Here is an 18,916-nt window from a genome sequence, read left to right on the forward strand (position 1 = left end):
AGCAGTGCTTTTGTCTCTATGATAATGTAAAGGTATAGGTGATACTGCCAGACTGATTGGATTAGCACCTATGCATTTGAATGACACAGTTATGCTGATTAGATCATGGCTGGGAAATGTAGGCAATGATCTGATTCCTGTACTGCATTTGCATCCTTTTGTTTAGATTGTCCACACCTCTACTCTATGTATCCCTCCCCCTTGAATGTATATGAACTACCAAGTCACTGCCTTAGTTAGATTTTGGATGACCACAGCGACGCACAGCGTGTTTCTCAATAAAGAGTAACTTCTGCTTCAAGAGATCCCAAAGTCTCCTGGTCTATGCTTCTGAGATTTCCAACAGAGGGAAGGAAGTAAAGAATGGAGCACATAGAGGGAAGCCTGTATTGTAGCGGTTTAGACTATTTCAAAGAAAGAAAATCACCACATATGTTGGTTGTGATCCTTATATTATGAAGAGGGGTGAATTTTCTGCTGAACTGACATTTTCCGGCTATTGAGGCGGTATATATAATCAATTACCTTGTCTTCCAGAAATCCTTCTACTCCAAAAAAACAGATGAAATGAAAGCATACAAAAGTATGGATGCTTACAACTTTTTTGTTAGCATTTGGGTCAGCGACCTTGGTATCAAGGTGCTCCACAATGACAATCGCTTGGTTTTTGTCTGTGTGAGCAAAGGCACTTGATTCAGTCTTATTTTGCCAAAGAAAAACACTGAAAAGTATGAATGTATATTTGTTGGCAATCAGATGTTTATTGGTGATTTCTTATAAGAACTAAAAGAGTGTGCACTTTGTAAATTAGATTACATTTAATAAAGTCCGAAGCTAAATTCAAACTACCGAGGCGCTGTTACGGTTGGTTGGTTGCAGCAGAGACCCAGCTAGCAAAAAATGTGCGGGCCGAAAGCGGAACGATTAAGCCTGGAACACTCGGCCGATCCTCGGCATGAATCTAGGTCCGATTGCTCTGCGAGCGCTCGGTTTTAACGCGCCCCGAACACACGGCCGAGCACTCGGTTTTAACGCGGCCCGATTGCGGAACCCCGAGTGAGAGAACGTAAGCTCCCCACCAATCCCGTTCCTTATTTGGGCTTGTTTAAACTTTGATTTTATTGATTGGTTAATTCTAAAATTGCTAAGCAACCGTTATGCAAAATAATTGAAAATAAAACACACAAGGAAGCACAAGGATTTCATGTTTAATGCATTTTTTATTTACTTGAACACACATTCTCTCTCTCTCTCTCTCTCTCTCTCTCTCTCATTCTCGCTCTCTCTCTCTCTCTCACACACACACGCGCGCGCACGCACAAAAAAAAAAAAAAAAAAAAAAATCAATCAGTTCAAATACGAATTTCCAATATCAACATTTTTAACTTTAAAACAGTTTAATTCATTGTAAGTCTATTTGCCCTCTGGCTTCGGCCACCATCCCTATCAGATGCTAGCTGCAGCCACCTGGTGATGAGGAGCTCTATCTCCTTTTCTGTATTATCTTTGGTCAGGGCATTCCGGCGGACTGCATCTGAGAAAAACACAAAGATAGAAGAGGTCAGCATGACCATGTGATTTTACTCATAAAACCACCAAAACTTATTTTGGATGCAGGGATACATTTCTTTTTAGTTTATGAGCACATTCAAAAATTTAGGAGCACCTTCTAAAAAGGCTAGATAACCTTCCCATTATAAGGAGATATTTGACTATAAAATTTTAACCTTATTAAATGTCAAATTCATAAATTGAGTTAGAATAATAAGAGGCATCTCTTATTAATAAATAAATACTGTAATAATTCATCTTTGCACTGCAGAGGTGGCATATAACAGAAATGTGGCATTTAGTTATATTTACAGACTGTTTAATGAGGCTCAGAAGTGGCATTAATGCATTTCAATTCATGATAATGTTATGATGTTAATGTTTTAAATAGAGTTTGAGAATAGAAATATTAAAACTAAAATAAGATTTTAAAAATGGCCAATACGCTGTTATTAGTGTCAACTGAGGGTGCACCCATAGAACCTGTGGCCGGTTGCATAAACATAGCCGTGACGTAGTCTGACTAAATAGCAATTAGGGCTAATCAGTCTTATTATTTGGATTTAAATTAGACCAATCTACCTTTCTATGTAACATACTTAAAACAATTATGATCAGTCTTGAAGAAAAAAAATCATGACTAACTTTTAAGACTAGTCTTAAAGGTTTATGCAACCGGCCATCGGGTCAGTCGCACTGTAGAGCCCTGGGATGTCACTCCAATTAATGAGTCTCGCCAGTGAAGAGTTCATTGTTCTTTTCAGGACCCACCCCATGGTGTCTTTAAGAGTCATGCCTCCGACCATTCCAAGAAGAACAGTCTGAAACAAAAAGACATGTACCTTATTAGTTACTTAAGGAATATAGCATGAGTGAGAGTGGGGACTGACTTTTAGGAATGATCTGATTAAACCATAATTTAACTCACCAAATTCTTCTTCTCCTCTGGATTCTTTAATGTCTCCTCCAAACATTGTAGCTCCTCAATAGTTGAAAGTGGGAGCCCAAAATGTGTTGGGTCTGGCGTGAAGTCTGGAACTGCTTGACTGCTGGAGATTTTTTGGAGCTGCACCAGGATGAGCAACTGCTGCTCTCTAATAGAATCGAGCTGGATGAGGATCTCCTTAACAATTGCTGTAAGACACAAGAAAATGCAGGCATAGCAGATTACTAGCAAAACATTGTACGTAGATATGTCAGAGTAAACCGAGAGAGATCACTTTGTAGAATTCCTACCTGTAGGCACAGCCTCCCGAGAAGACCTGTGTTGTGTGTCATATACTTGTGGTGTGTTTTAATCTCATCACACATATACCAAAGTGATTTCTTTTTTCTCCATGAGATATAGAATAGCTTTCTTGCCCTTCTTACTTGAAATCCAGTTTGGCCTGATGTCTGACTTCTGCCAGCTGCTGCATGGGTTGGGGGTGTCAGTAGGTGTAGCACTCAGGCTGTTGGTAATGAAGACTGGAGACCACTGTGGTGGACTAGGCACTGTGATGTTCGCTGAAAGGGGAGAAGGTCACAGACAACCGTCAACTGTATTTTTACTCAATGACAATTTAGTATTTAAATCTTATAAGTTAACAGTTAATGTTCGGTTAATAAGCTGCAGTTGTCGGTCAGGAAAATTAACTGATATGAACATCCTGTTACGACAGAGACACGGAGGCAGAGATAAAAGCAATCCAGGTAAGTTTTATTGAACAAACAGCAGAGCACAGGGTGATGGTAAGCAGTTATGCAGTTCTTGAATGAGGGAGAGAGTATAATACTGTCCTGATTTTGTCTTGCAGATGCAGATGGAGAGATGCGTTGGAAGGAGATGGCTGAGACACTCACACACACAGGCAGGTAGGCACACGAAGAGAACAGGAGACGAGGGAGATGGAGTAGACAACTGGAGTAAGTATGGCGTTTGGAGTCCTTAAGGTAAGCATACATAAGTTGTAGTGCAAACGAGACCGGACAGTGAGTGTGTGTGAGTGTGGTGGTTTTGTAGTGGTGGTGATTGCAGTGCTGATGAGTCACAGGTGGCGGTGATCAGTATGCTGGTGATTGAGTGCGTGGTAAGGGAGTGAGGTGGAACCTGACGTGTCTGTGACAGTACCCCCCCTCCCACGGCCCGCTCCTGAGGGCCGCGGACTCCGACGTCATGGTGGTCTTCCTCTAGGGCGTGGGGCAGGTCTGTCTGGGTGGTTGGCGTGGAAGGTCTGTAACAGGATAGGATCAAGGATATCATTCTTGGGAACCCATGAGCGTTCTTCGGGGCCATAGCCTTCCCAGTCGACTAGGTATTCAAGTTGACCACCACGGCGCCGGGAATCCAGGATCTCGTGAACCACGTAAGCTGTGCCGTCCTCCAGGATGAGTGGAAGGGGGGCTCGCGGCTGCCACGTCAGGTTCTGTGGAGGGAACAACAGAAGGGTGGTGAGGTTTAGCAGTGATACATGGAATGTAGGATGGATTCTACTGTACTGTGCCGGGAGTTGGAGACGGTAGGTGACGGGGTTGATCTGCCGGATGATGGTGAACGGGCCAATGAAGCGGGGACTCAGCTTCTTGCAGGGCAGACGCATCCTGATGTCCCTGGTGGACAGCCAGACCTTCTGCCCGGTTGATAGACTGGAGCGTCGGAGCGCCGAAGGTCGGCTGCCATCTTGCGTCTGCGCAGGGCTCTCTGCAGTTGGTGGTGAGCTGAGTCCCAAACCCTCTCGCTCTCCCGGAACCAGTAGTCTACTGCAGGAACGTTGGAAGGTTCCCCATCCCAGGGGAACAGTGGGGGTTGGTAGCCGAGTACGCACTGGAAGGGTGTTAGTCCAGTTGTGGCTTGGCGGAGGGAGTTCTGTGCGTACTCGGCCCAACCCAGGTACTGGTTCCAGGAGTTCTGGTGGCTGTGACAGAAGGTACGCAGGAAGCGGCCTATCTCCTGGATCTTCCGTTCCGTCTGCCCGTTCGACTGAGGATGGTATCCAGATGACAGGCTGACGGTCACACCCAGGAGGGAGAAGAAGGCCTTCCAGACGTGGGAGACGAATTGGGGTCCTCTGTCAGAGACTATGTCTTCCGGTATTCCATAATGACGAAAAACATGATTAAACATCAATTCTGCAGTGGCCATGGCGGTAGGTAGACCCTCCAGGGGTATCAGACGGCAGGACTTTGAGAAGCGGTCTACCACCACCAGGATGCACGTGTGACCGTCAGACTCAGGGAGATCGGTGACGAAGTCCACTCCCAGGTGTGACCAGGGTCTCTCAGGAATGGGCAGAGGAAGGAGCTTGCCGGTGGGAAGATGGCGTGGGCTCTTGGAGATGGCGCACTCCCTGCAGCCCTGCACGTACTTTCTGACATCGTTGGCCATGTTGGGCCACCAGAAGCGTTGTTTGAGCAACGAGAGGGTCTCATTGGCCCCCGGGTGGCCAGTGCCAAGTGAAGAGTGGGTATTGTGCAGGAGTGGAGTGCGACGTGCCCGTGTAATGTATTGCAAGCCTTGGGGGCAACCCGGCGGAGTGCGTGTGGAGGCATTGGAGGAGGGAATGGTTTCTTCGGACCACTGGATGGGGTTCACGAAAATGGACTCCGGCAGGATTGTTTCAGGATCTTCAGGCTTTTCCTCAGGGGAATGGAGGCGAGACAGGGCGTCAGCTTTGGTATTCTTTGAACCAGGGCGGTAAGAGATGGAGAAATTGAACCTTGAGAAAAACATGGCCCAGCGAGCTTGGCGAGGGTTGAGTCTTTTGGCAGCCTTCAGATATTCAAGGTTCTTATGATCAGTGAGAACTTGAAATGGGTGAGTAGCCCCCTCCAACCAATGCCTCCACTCCTCGAGGGCAAGCTTGACGGCCAGGAGTTCGCGGTCACCGATGTCATAATTGACCTCCGATGGTACTGTAATTCTTGATAAAACGGCGGTAGAAATTGGAGAAACCTAGGAAGCGTTGGAGTTCTTTGATTGTTGATGGAGTGGGCCAGGACTGGATAGCGGAGACCTTTCCCTCGTCCATCCGGATGCCACTGTGATCAATTATGTACCCCAGGAACTGGACAGAGGGCTGGTGGAAGGAGCACTTTTCAGCTTTGAGGAAGAGATGGAATTGCCGTAAGCGTTGGAGGACCTCCGCAACGTGGTGGTGATGTTCGGCCAAGCTCCGGGAGTAGATGAGGATGTCATCAATATATACCAGAACGAACTTGTGGAGAAACTCCCGGAGCACCTCGTGTATGAAATCCTGGAATACGGAGGGGGCGTTGACCAGGCCATACGGCATGACGAGATACTCGTAGTGTCCGGTGGGCGTGACAAAGGCGGTCTTCCACTCGTCCCCCTCACGTCTCCGGATGAGGTTGTACGCGCTGCGGAGGTCCAACTTAGTGAACACAGTGGCACCGCGGAGATGTTCCAGGGCCGCTGGGACGAGGGGAAGTGGGTAGTGAAACTTGACAGTAATTTTGTTGCGGGCACGGTAATCGATGCAGGGCCTCAAGCCTCCGTCCTTCTTCGCCACAAAAAAGAAGCTTGAAGCAGCAGGGGAAGTAGACGGGCGGATGTAACCTTGTTCGAGTGCCTCTTTGATGTATTCCTCCATGGCCTTCTCCTCCGGTATTGACAGAGGGTAGATGCGTCCCCTGGGCACTGGCTCTCCCGTTAACAGATCGATGGCACAGTCCCATGGCCGGTGTGGAGGACGCTTGGAGGCGCGTTGCGGGCAGAAAACGTCACTGAAGGGGGCGTAGTCTGGGGGAACATCCACAGAGTGCTTCTCTACAGGGCTTTCGATGGATGTGGCATTGATGGAGAGAGACTTGGAGAGTGGAGATTTCGGAACAGGAAGCGCTGGGAAACAATCTGGAAAGCAGTGGTCGCCCACTTCAGGACTTCGCCCGTGTGCCAGGAGATGGTGGGATTATGTTGTTCAAGCCACGGGCGCCCTAGAACCACGTCAGCGGTGGACTCCTCCAGAACCAGCAGATGTATCTTTTCCGAATGCAGGATGCCGACACAGAGTTGAAGTGGTCCCACACAATGACGGATGTTCTTACGGCTCAGGGGTTTTCCCGTGATGGAGTGGATTTGATAGTTAATCGGAGACGGGGAGATCTTGAGCTTGAGTTGTCGACAGAGGGCGCCTGAGATGAAATTTCCTGCTGACCCTGAGTCGAGGAGCGCCACCACTGGAACAGAGGTATTTGCAACAGTAAGGATTACAATAGTAGTGACTGGTTTCATTTTCTGAATGGAGGGAAAAATTGCACTTACCACGGGCCGAGGAGGACGGGTTGGGCATGTGGAGATAACATGCCCCGGAGATCCACAATATAAGCACAAGTTCAGGGTCAGCCTTCTTTGTCTTTCATTAGAGGTGAGACGTGAATGATCAATCTGCATAGGTTCGGTGGCTGGTTCTGGAGGGCTGACGGGTTCGGACCGACGGAGGAGGTTGGTGGTAGATGACTGGCCCTGGTGCTCAAGGAGACACGACTGCATACGAGAAACCCACGCGGATGGCGAGTTGGATGAAGCGTTCGAGTTCCATGGAGTCCTCGTATGCAGCGAGATGCAGCCGCACATTGGGTTCCAACCCCTGACGGAATGTGGTGATGAGGGCTTGTTCATTCCATCCGCTGGTGGCAGCTAGCGTTCGGAACTGCAAGGCATATTCGTTAACAGAGAGATTTCTTTGTTTCAGATTATAGAGTTTCTCACCAGTCGAAGAATCCGCCAGAGGTTTCCCGAAGACCTCATGGAAGTGAGAGACGAACGCCGAATATGATTTGACAACAGGGCCTTTTTGGGTCCACAGAGAGTCTGCCCATTGCAGGGCCTTACCTTGCAGTTGCGAAATGATGAACGCTATTTTAGCCGTGTCGGTGGTGTAGAGGTGCGGCTGCATCTCCAGGACCAGTTCGCATTGGAGAAGGAATCCGCTGCATTCCTCCACCGATCCAGAGTAGGGCGCCGGTTTGGCCATGGGACTGGCGGTGAATGCTGGTGAAGAAGCGGTGATGGTGGGTGCGGAAGCTGCAGCGTTGGTGGGTGAAGGTGAAGATGGTTGTGGAGTGAGTGCTCGGCGCAGTGCGTCCACGAGCTCTTGAAACGGGTCGTTGGTGCTCATGCTGTGAAGTTGTTATGGTCCGGTCTTCTGTTACGACAGAGACATGGAGGCAGAGATAAAAGCAATCCAGGTAAGTTTTATTGAACAAACAGCAGAGCACAGGGTGATGGTAAGCAGTTATGCAGTTCTTGAATGAGGAGAGAGTATAATACTGTCCTGATTTTGTCTTGCAGATGCAGATGGAGAGATGCGTTGGAAGGAGATGGCTGAGACACTCACACACACAGGCAGGTAGGCACACGAGGAGAACAGGAGACGAGGGAGATGGAGTAGACAACTGGAGCAGGTAAGTATGGCGTTTGGAGTCCTTAAGGTAAGCATACATAAGTTGTAGTGCAAACGAGACCGGACAGTGAGTGTGTGTGAGTGTGGTGGTTTTTTAGTGGTGGTTATTGCAGTGCTGATGAGTCACAGGTGGCGGTGATCAGTATGCTGGTGATTGAGTGCGTGGGTAAGGGAGTGAGGTGGAACCTGACGTGTCTGTGACACATCCCTAATATATATATATATATATATATATATATATATATATATTAAGTGAACACACCTAAAAAGCTATCCCCTTGGCATTGATAAGTCAGACAAATCTGAAGTTAATTGCAAACAATATGCAAGTACAAGATCTATGTAGAAGGCTAGTCAGACTTGCTCATTGTTGGCAATTAACTTCAGAGGTGTTACAGATCCCTTGTTCCCCTGGACTCCATATCCCATGATCCTCCTGTTCTCCTCACCTGCACTCACTTCCCTCGTCAGTTCCTCATCGTCACGGATCACCTGCACCTGGACTCTATTGTCAGCACTCCTATATATTGCACTCACTCCCTGCACTCCTGGTCCGTTCTTTGTTGTAATACTGTTGTGTTAAGGTTATGTTTGGTGTTTCCTTGCCTTTGTTTGATTAAAGCTCTATGTTATTGTGGAAATCCGTATCTGCCTAATCTCTACACCACCATAACGTAACAGAAGAACGGACCAATACAGTTTGGATTTTCCACAAAAAAAAAAAAAAAATGGAGACTTCCACCAGCTCCCTGGCTCCTGCTCCTCCAAGGCCTCTCTCCCATCTGGCAACTGGCGATCGGCTCATCGGGCTTCTTCAGGTGGGTCGTTCGCTGGAAAGGTATGTGGAGGAGTTCGTTGAGCTTGCTTTCTTGTCTGACTGGCCTGAAAGCATGTTTAATCTCCCTGTTTCTGGATGGACTGGACGACAACACTATCCGTTTTGATGAACCTGATTATCGTTTCTCCTTAAGCGAAACAATCAATTTTATTTTGTGGTTAAATGGCTCCAAATTCTTCGTGGATGAGGTTCAGGATAAGTGTATGTCTCCAGTCCATCCAGAAACACGGCTGGCCGGGCCAGTCAGTCAACCTCCGTCTTCCTCCGCATACCCCTCCAGCGAACTCCCTACCTGCCCCACACGGAACCCACACTCCTCCACTGGGTCCCGAAAGCGGAGGAGAGGAAACAGCCCGCTCCAGTGTCTCCAGAGCCCGCTCCAGTGTCTCCAGAGCCCGCTCCAGTGTCTCCAGAGCCCGCTCCAGTGTCTCCAGAGCCCGCTCCAGTGTCTCCAGAGCCCGCTCCAGTATCTCCAGAGCCAGCTCCAGTCCCCACAGAGCCAGCTCCAGTGCCTGTGGGGATTTTAATTGTATTTGAGGGGATGAACGAGCCCGCTCCAGCCCTTTCCGAGCCTGCAGCTCCACCCTGTGCGAGCCACCAAGTGAGGTGGCCTGGCTTATAGACTTTTGGACAGAGCCAAGTTCTCCAGTCTCCGCCGAGCCAAGTTCCCCAGTCTCCGCCGAGCCAAGTTCTCCAGTCTCCGCCGAGCCAAGCTCTCCAGTCTCCGCCGAGCCAAGCTCTCCAGTCTCCGCCGAGCCAAGCGCTCCAGTCTCCGCCGAGCAAGCCGCTCCAGTCTCCGCCGAGCAAGCCGCTCCAGTCTCCGCCGAGCAAGCCGCTCCAGTCTCCGCCGAGCAAGCCGCTCCAGTCTCCGCCGAGCAAGCCGCTCCAGTCTCCGCCGAGCAAGCCGCTCCAGTCTCCGCCGAGCAAGCCGCTCCAGTCTCCGCCGAGCAAGCCGCTCCAGCCGCCGCCGAGCAAGCCGCGCCAGTCTCCGCCGCCGAGCAAGCCGCGCCAGTCTCCGCCTCCGAGCAAGCAGCGCCAGTCTCCGCCTCCGAGCCCTCAGCTCCAGCCGCCGCCGAGCCCTCTGCTCCAATTATGAACTTTGCAAAGACTATTTTCCCTCCCTGCCTCCCTCTCCCGCCTCCTCCCACTAATGTACTCACTGCACCTCCACCTCAAGCCCCTTCGCCCAGATCTCCACCTCAGACCTCTGGGCGATTACCTACACCCTGGCTCCAACTTCCCTCGTCTCCACCGTTGCCCATCAGTCCTCCAGCCTCACAAGTCTCCATCCTGCCCCCGTTCACACCTTGGTCCCTCGTCAGCCTGCCCTCCCTCTGGACTGCACTCCTCCGTCTCCGCTCCGTCCCTCCGTCCCTCGTTTCCAGTTGGCTTCCTCACTCCCCCTGGTGTTCACTCTGTTGTCTGTCGTCTGTGTTCAACTGCGGCCTTCTGGAGCCCCGGCTGCGCTTCGGTCGGCAGAGCCTTGGGTTCCGCCATCTCCCGTCGGTCCTTCAGCGCCGACTGGGCTTGACGGCATGAAGCCTTCGGTCCCTGACCCGCCATGGCGGCCCGCTGCACCTGACCCGCCATGTCTGCCCGCTGCACCTGACCCACCATGTCTGCCCGCTACATGTCTGCCCGCTGCACCTGACCCGCCATGTCTGCCCGCTGCACCTGACCCGCCATGGCTGCCTTCGGCTCCTGACCCGCCATGGCTGCCCACGGCTCCTGACCCGCCATGGCTGCCTTCGGCTCCTGACCCGCCATGGCTTTTGAGCCTGCCCTGGAGACCTCCACTCCAGTCTACTCCTCCCCTGCTTCGGTTTGAGGTCTCCAGGGCGCCCGCCCCCCTCCCGGTTGTTACATCTACGGCGCGAGGACGCGCCTACGGGAGGGGGAGGTACTGTTACAGATCCCTTGTTCCCCTGGACTCCATATCCCATGATCCTCCTGTTCTCCTCACCTGCACTCACTTCCCTCGTCAGTTCCTCATCGTCACGGATCACCTGCACCTGGACTCTATTGTCAGCACTCCTATATATTGCACTCACTCCCTGCACTCCTGGTCCGTTCTTTGTTGTAATACTGTTGTGTTAAGGTTATGTTTGGTGTTTCCTTGCCTTTGTTTGATTAAAGCTCTATGTTATTGTGGAAATCCGTATCTGCCTCATCTCTACACCACCATAACGTAACAAGAGGCGTCTTATAAATGCCAAGGGGGATAGCTTTTTAGGTGTATTCACACTTAATAATTTCTTTATATATTAGGAGGATTAACACTAACATTACTTTGAAGGGCAGTTTTATTCAGTATAATTGTCAGATGTTGCTATATGGCACTTAACAGTTATTCTTAGAAAAGAAGTTAACTGGCCAAGTAAGTCAGGCATGAAGGTAGATAACAATCATTTTTGGATAAGCCAAAAAAGGGGTGGCAAAAATCTAATAACAAATAAAGTGACAAACTTTTTATTATAAAGAACAAAGTTGCACATTAAATAAGGTCTAAAATTAGCATTAGGTACATAAATCGAATCAAATAAATCATTACAAAAATCTTATTGTATGAATTAAATATAATTATTATTTTTTAGAGCTACAAAAAGTTATTTTCTCATTGTCTTAGGTTGTTTGATTAACATTAAGGACACATACTTTAGTAGGTTTATTAAGCTTACTGTCTCTTTAAGACCAAATAAGCACAGATTGGTTTCTGACTCTATACTTACACTTAAGACATAAACAAATGTTTTTATTAGAAAAAGAATACAGTGGAGATCGTTTTGTTTGTATGTGCCCTGTTGAGAACAAAAAGATTTTTTTTCGCTTGCTTTTTTGAAAGACGTCTCTGCGTGTGTGCACTTTTGGAGTGCACTTAAACGCACGCATGCGCACACACAGACGGAGAGCGAATTACAAACTGTCGCTCCACATACGTTGTTTTTCATTGCTCTATTCGCCAAATGTATGTTAATGGACTACAGTATGAGACACATAAGTGCAACCTTCTCTAAAGTTTACACATCTGACTGGAGCTGGACCGGACACATTCAATGGCATGTTTATATGTGTACAGAAAGCTGCTCATTTTAGCGCCTTTTTGCGATTAAATTGTTTAAAATCACTTGAATGTTAACATTTGCAAGCCTTTGAAACACGTGCAAATTATGAACTTTCCCCATTTAAATTTGCGTATTAATCCGCGGATCACATGCGAGCCGAACCATGGGTCGGATCAACTGCGATTTGTCACAGCACTACCAGCTAACATTTTGTTCCACTTAATTTTCTTCCACAGAACACTTGTAAATATTATTAACGTAAATTGCATTCAATAAAAATTGCGTCTAGCCTGGCTAATGCTTTGCCAAGCTGCAACTAAAATAAGCTAACAGCTAGTCAATGCTAGCTTTGTTCGCGCCATAAAAGTTGGAGCCACTTTCATATTACCCAAAATTTGCACTACTTTACTCAGACATGATAAATAATTTGATGTTGTCCTAATTAATAAATCTTAAATGAATTATGAATTCTTTATTTTTGTTTCATCTGGAAAAAAGTACATGAACATGTCAAAGAAACATGAACAAAGTTTAAACGGATCAATAATAATCAACATGTAATCAGCAACAGTTCGAAATATGCAGAGTTAATATAGGATGTGACGGGAACTCGATTGAAACTAATCATCAGCGTGAATGTTGATGTTTTTTAAGGAAACTGAACACAAGACTTACCTCAAGTTCAACGTATGGCGTCGAAAAGGGAATGGATGATTCAGTCAGGCGTCGAGTTTTATCTCACCCGTTGTGCACACGCCCCTCCAGTGATGAGCTGAGCGTACGTGCTGACCAGAGGTGCTGACGCTTTCTGCAGTAACCGTTGAAATCGGCTTCATACTGGCAAAAGGGTCTGAGCCGAGTATAGCCCTCAAGCCGTGCACCCGATACAGTAGATGGCAGTATGCAACTATGAAGTTGCTTCGCAACCCGCCATTAAAACTCAAAAGAAGAAGCGCTGTATTAGAGGTATAAATAATATAAATACAGTTCTGTTTCTCGCATAAACCGATCGTTTCGTGTCTTAGGACATCAACAAGCAGCAGGGTTTAATTTGGAATTGTCTGTGCATGTTTTGTTTTTCACTGTCTGAGATTTTGTTACGGACAGACTAAAACGGTTGGAGTTAAAAATCTACATTTGTGTTAAAGAAAGTCACCTACATTGAATGGCCTCCATTAAAACCATCCTTGATTTAACATAAGCCAGTCATTTCCAGAAGTGGTCTAGATCATACAGCCAGAGCTGGGTTACCAGTCACGGTGAACATGAATCGGCCCAAATTCTTGCATTGCTTACTTGATATCGTAGCCTGCTAAATATTAAAATAAAATACAATCAACCAAACGTTACACTGCTCAATTCAATTCTGTAATACAATCTGCCGTTTACCACCCGTTTACCACCCGTGACCACCGCCTGACTGTGCCGTTATATGTGAAGGATGAGGTTCCCTTTCGATACTTCACTCGTACTGCGTATGGGGAAAAATCTCCCTTTTTCCCCGTTACTGAAGCCTTTTTCAATAACGCAGTGTAACTGCGCCGTCATTGGTTCACTCATAGACAAGTTGTTGAACCAATGATGGCGTGGCATAGCTGCGCGGCCTATGGCGAGAAAGCACGCAAACTTTCCCGCCGAAATGGGCGGGGTTAAGGGCTATATAAGCAGATGTTTCGCCATAGGATTTCAGACCTTTCTCCTTCAGCGACGACAACGCATCTCCTCGCTGATCTCCGTCTGAAGCCTGAGGAAGCTCGCCGCCTTGAAGAAGCTCTCGCCGCCGTCAGAAGAGGCTCCCGCAGCGGACCCAGCTGAACTTGCCGGTCGGAGACAGACTGCCGCCCCGAGCGCCGTCCTCGAGACGCCCGCCTCCCGCTTCCCGCTTCTGGCCGCCTTCTCAGCGTGTCTCCTGCCACCATCCGGTGCGCCTTCTGAGAGCTTTCCCGCGGCTTATTGCCGCTCTAAAAGAGCGTTTTTCTCAGAGGTTCTACCGCTCTAAAAGAGCTTCCACGGCCCTCGCCGCTCTAAAAGAGCCCCCCAATCACCGTTATAATGGCGGTGGCGTTGCTTCAAATGCCGCGCCACTGTTCTGGCACGTGCAGAGCCCCTCTGCATGACGACGGACACAGCGAGTGCGTCGCATGCCTGGGCAAGTCCCACGCCGAGGGCGCGCTCGCTGGAGCCTCATGCCTGCACTGCGAGAGCATGAGCCTTGGTTCTCTGCGCTCGCGGGTCGCCTTCTTCACTGAAGGCGATCTCGCCGCTCGCGCCCTCCCGTCTCCTTCCTCCCGCGAGCCGGCCAGGAAGAGACAGCGGGGTAGAGCGACCCAGCACCCGGAGTTGTGCGAGCTCACGCCGGCCCAGCCCCCGCGTGCCTCGCCTTCTCCCTCAAGAGAACAATCCCCCGTCATGTTCTCCCGACCCGAGCAGCGTCCCTCTGCAGATGTGAGCGACCTCGTCTTGTTTGGAGGATCTGACGAAGAGCCGGACGACTCCATGTCCCTTGCGGCTTCCGAAGCGGAAGGATGGGCTGGCGAGCTGGACGACCCCGCTCCCCCGCCTCCTCTGGAGCCCATTGAACACGGCCAGGGTATGGATGCCAAGCTCTTCCGCATCCTATCCAGAGCAGTGGAAGAGCTAGACCTCGAGTGGGCCCCACCGGAGGAGCCATCGCGTAGCCGCCTGGATGAGTGGTTCCTGCCAAGCCGCCGCCAGGCCCCTCACCAGCGTTCCGCTCCATTTTTTCCTGAGGTGCACGAGGAGCTTACGAAGTCGTGGCGCGCTCCGTACTCCACCCGCCTCCACACGACGCACCGTTCTGCCCTCACTGCTGTTGACGGCGCGGAAGAGAAGGGCTACGAGCATCTGCCGCCCCTGGACGAAGCGGTGGCAGCTCACCTCTGTCCTCCCACGGCTGTGGGATGGAAGACTAAAAGAGCTCTACCTTCCAAGCCCTGCAGAACCACCTCCACCCTGGATGGAAGAGCCTACACCTCTGCAGGCCAAGCTGCTTCGGCGCTCCACACCATGGCGATCTTCCAGGTGTTCCAGGCCAAACTCCTCCGCTCATTGGACGAGTCCGGCATTGACGCACCTGCCTTCAAGGATCTCCGCAGCGCCACCGATCTAGCCCTGCGGGCCACGAAGGCCACTGCCCAGGCCATCGGTCGTTCCATGGCCAGCCTGGTTGTGCTCGAGCGCCATCTTTGGCTCAACCTAACGGAAATTAAGGATCTGGATAAGACGGCCTTTCTGGACGCCCCGGTCTCCCCTTCCGGTCTTTTTGGGCCAGCGGTGGATGGTTTCACCGAGCGCTTCACAGCGGCACAGAAGTCGTCTCAGGCCATGAGACACTTTCTGTCCAAGCGCTCCAGCTCTGCCTCTGCTTCAAGCCGCCCCAGGACTGCGCCGGCTCAGCAGACCAAACCAGCCCCATTCACCTCTCAAGCAGCGCCGCCTAAGGGGCATCGCCAGCGCCCTCGCCCTGCAAAGCGCCAAACCTCCTTCCCGAGACGCCAGGGACCCCGGCCCAAGATTGTGTTGGACCCGGTGCTTCGGCGGGGTGCTTCAAACCTTGGTGAACTCAGACGACGCTCTCGTCCTCCGGGCCGAGGTCATGACTTTACTGAAGAAAGGGGCTATAGAAATAGTTCCCCCTTCAGAGAGCGAGTCAGGCTTTTACAGCCGTTACTTTCTGGTCCCCAAGAAGGATGGCGGCCTCATGCCCATCCTAGATCTCAGACTTTTGAATCGCTCCCTCATGAGACAGAAGTTCATAATGCTGGCGCTGAAGCAGATCCTCGCACAGATTTGTCACGAGGACTGGTTCTGCTCACTGGATCTGAAAGATGCATATTTTCACATCCAGATAGCCGCCCATCACAGACGATTTTTTTTTTTTTTTTTTTTATTGGCTTTTGACAAACAGGGAACATTAATGACATTGAATATGTTATGTAGTTGTAAGTATACAAATCAAGGTATTATATACTGCCGCTGTTAGAGATTAATATACTTGTGCACAAAATAAACAACTAAATAATCAACTAACTACATAAGACATAAATGTTCTGTATGAATATACAATATATACATACATTCCATATATACATACACTCATACATATACACACACTCATTATATAGACATATATACACATGTACATGTACGAGTACATACAATCTCATTATACCTTCACATACACCTTAAACATACACATTCCTAAACTTGCATGTTAGCAATTGTTTAATGCATACATACAGCCCACATATACATATTCAACACCTAAAATGGAAAAAGAAATTAGGCCTACTACTTGTTCCTTAACATGAACAAAAACTAAACAAAGGCGGTAAAAAAAAAAAAATAAATAAAATAAAAAATAAAATAAAATAAAATATCTATGTCGGATGTACTATAGCTCATTGAAAAATGAACAAATAACTGAAACACACAGAGTGTACCATTGTCCTTAACCACTAAGCCTTTAAGAAGTTACAAGTCAAGATTATTAATGAATATTTTTATTGGGTTCCATATTTTTAAAAATGTCTTTTGTTTTTCTAAAATCCTATATCTCAGCTCTTCTAAAGGTAACACGTAACTTAGCTCTCTAAGCCAAATTTCAAAGGTTGGTACAGACTCAGACTTCCATTTCTGTAAAATTGCCTTCTTAGCTAAGATCATGCTTAATGAAACAGCTTGCGACACATATTTACTTCCAATATTTGAAGTATCTCCAAGAATGCCCAATTTTGGCTCAGGTGGCAAATCAATTTTATATGCATCTGAAAGAAATTTAAATATATTCTGCCAGAATGGTCTAATTTTATGACATGACCAAAAGGTATGAGACAATGTACCTTCTGAGGCTTTACATTTGTTACATACAGAGGATACATTTGGGTAAATCCTATGTAATTTAGTCCTTGAATAATGAAGCCTGTGAATGACTTTGAATTGGATTACAGTATGCCTTGCGTTAATAGAGCAGACGTGAATTTCGTTGAGACAGCTTTCCCATGACTCACCAGAAAGTTCCACACCAAGTTCCTCTTCCCAAATTTGCCTAATATGATCAGTGTTTGTGTTCACCTTATCTAGTAGTAACGCATAAAAGAAAGAGACTGTGCCTCATTCAGTTGGGCTGCAGTTACTTAGACTTTCCAAAGTTTGATGTATAGGGATGTTTTCAAAACCAATTAAATGCTTTCTAGCAAAATCCCTAATTTGTAAATACCGGAAAAAATCTGTAGATAAAAGATCATATTTTAATTTAAGTTGAATAAATGTGCCAAATTTATCATCAATATATAAATCTCTTATGGAAGTTAAACCTTTTTGTTTCCATTGGGAAAAAACCTTATCCTGTAAACCAGGGGTAAAGGCATGATTTTTACAAATTGGGCTATCCAAGTATATATGTGGAAGATCCAGATATGATTTAATCTGCTTCCATATCTTAAGAGAGTTATTTATTACCATATTCTCATTATAGAACCTTGATTCGATTTTTATTGGACTGTTCAACAAAGCTTCTAAAGAGGTCTTCCTACACGATGTTCTTTCTAACCAAACCCATTCTGGTATCTCCCCTTTAACCTCTGTAGTTTGTCTCCACCAGGAAAGAAACTGTAAATTAGCAGCCCAATAGTAACATCTGAAGGACGGAAGATTAAATCCTCCCTTTACTTTGGGTTTCCATAAATGTTTTTTAGATATTCTGACCGCTTTATAATTCCATATAAATGAAACAATTACAGACTCCAATTTTGCAAATAATTTAACTGGAATATTAACTGGGATGGATAAAAACAAATATAAAAATCGAGGGAGAGTTACCATTTTAATTGCATTGATCTTTCCTGCCATAGACATAGGTAAGGTCTTCCAAAATTTTATATTATCTTTTAGCTGGTTCACTTTAATATACCAATTCGCCTTGAGTAGTGCGTCTGCCTTTCTTGTGATTGTGATTCCTAAATGTTTGAATGAATTATGAGCTATTTTAAATGGAATAGAGCTTAGAAGATCTGTGTCAATGTCCTCGGTTAATGGCATTAGCTCACTTTTGTCCCAGTTTATTGTAAAGCCAGACAATTTATTAAATGATTCTAAAAGTTTCAAAAGAGGTGGAACAGACATTTCTGGCTTTGCTATATATAAAAGTACATCATCTGCATATAAAGATATATATTGGGGTCTATCATTAATTAAAATAGGGGAAATTTCAACATTCTGTCTAACACATTCGGCCAAGGGTTCCATCGCTAGTGCAAATAAGTAGGGGGAGAGAGGACAGCCTTGACGTGTTCCTCTATATAGTGAAAATGAGGCTGATAGAGTCAAGTTTGTAAGGACTGAAGCTTTTGGTTTAGCATATAAAATATTAATCCATTGAATGAATTTGGCCCCAAATCCAAATCTTTTTAGAGTTGCAAACATATACGGCCATTCGATTTGATCAAATGCACGTTGAGCATCTAAAGAGATCAAGCATGCTTTTGTTGTATGTTTTGCATATATTATATTATAAAGGCGTCTTAAGTTTGATTGTATGCGCCGATTTGGCATAAATCCAGTCTGATCTTGATTTATGATAGAACAAATATATAGTTGCAACCTATTAGCTAAGACCTTACTAATAATTTTTGCTTCTATTGTAATTAAGGAGATTGTACGGTATGCTAACATAGTATTAATACCTAAGCCCGGACTTAGGTATAAAATGAAGATGTCATCATACCGTCCAGTGTCGGGGGTAGTTTTGATTGGGAGAATGAATGATTGATCATACGAAGGAACATTGGAGCAAGAATATCCCAGAATTTTTTATAATATTCTGCACTAAACCCATCTGGGCCTGCACATTTATTTTTTGGGAGATTTTTAACAACTTCATTAACCTCAGCCAAAGTAATTTCCTTCTCTAACATTTCAACAGCTTCTTCACCTATTTTGGGAAGATCTATATTAGATAAGAATTTATTTATTTCATTTATATCTATATTACCTTTGGATGTATATACGTCTTTATAAAAGTCTGCAAAACATTCGTTTATTCG

At 47.0% G+C, this 18,916-nt stretch overlaps 1 protein-coding gene across 1 annotated transcript; it reads right to left on the reverse strand.

Moving 5' to 3' along the window:
* Positions 1–1,696: 1,696 nt before the first annotated feature.
* Positions 1,697–5,558, reverse strand: LOC125249516. Its single transcript, XM_048161824.1, has 4 exons — positions 5,432–5,558; positions 2,923–3,057; positions 2,480–2,685; positions 1,697–2,372 (listed from the first exon to the last, which is right to left on the reverse strand). The coding sequence occupies exons 1-4, from the start codon at positions 5,556–5,558 to the stop codon at positions 2,211–2,213; spliced, it is 630 nt and encodes a 209-aa protein (XP_048017781.1). The 3' UTR covers positions 1,697–2,210.
* Positions 5,559–18,916: the final 13,358 nt, after the last annotated feature.

This window comes from Megalobrama amblycephala, linkage group LG16 (assembly GCF_018812025.1).
Source record: "Megalobrama amblycephala isolate DHTTF-2021 linkage group LG16, ASM1881202v1, whole genome shotgun sequence".
Taxonomy (NCBI): Eukaryota; Metazoa; Chordata; class Actinopteri; order Cypriniformes; family Xenocyprididae; genus Megalobrama; species Megalobrama amblycephala.

Bases quoted from the DNA above. Each gene is read 5' to 3' on its own strand.
- LOC125249516 (XM_048161824.1), bottom strand. From the start codon at position 5,558: ATGGACGAGGGAAAGGTCTCCGCTATCCAGTCCTGGCCCACTCCATCA. The intron at 3,058-5,431 runs GTCAATTATGAC...CTCCCCTTTCAG, and splicing joins GAATTACAGTACCATCGGAG to CGAACATCACAGTGCCTAGT. The intron at 2,373-2,479 runs GTGAGTTAAATT...TTTTTGTTTCAG, and splicing joins CAGAGGAGAAGAAGAATTTG to ACTGTTCTTCTTGGAATGGT.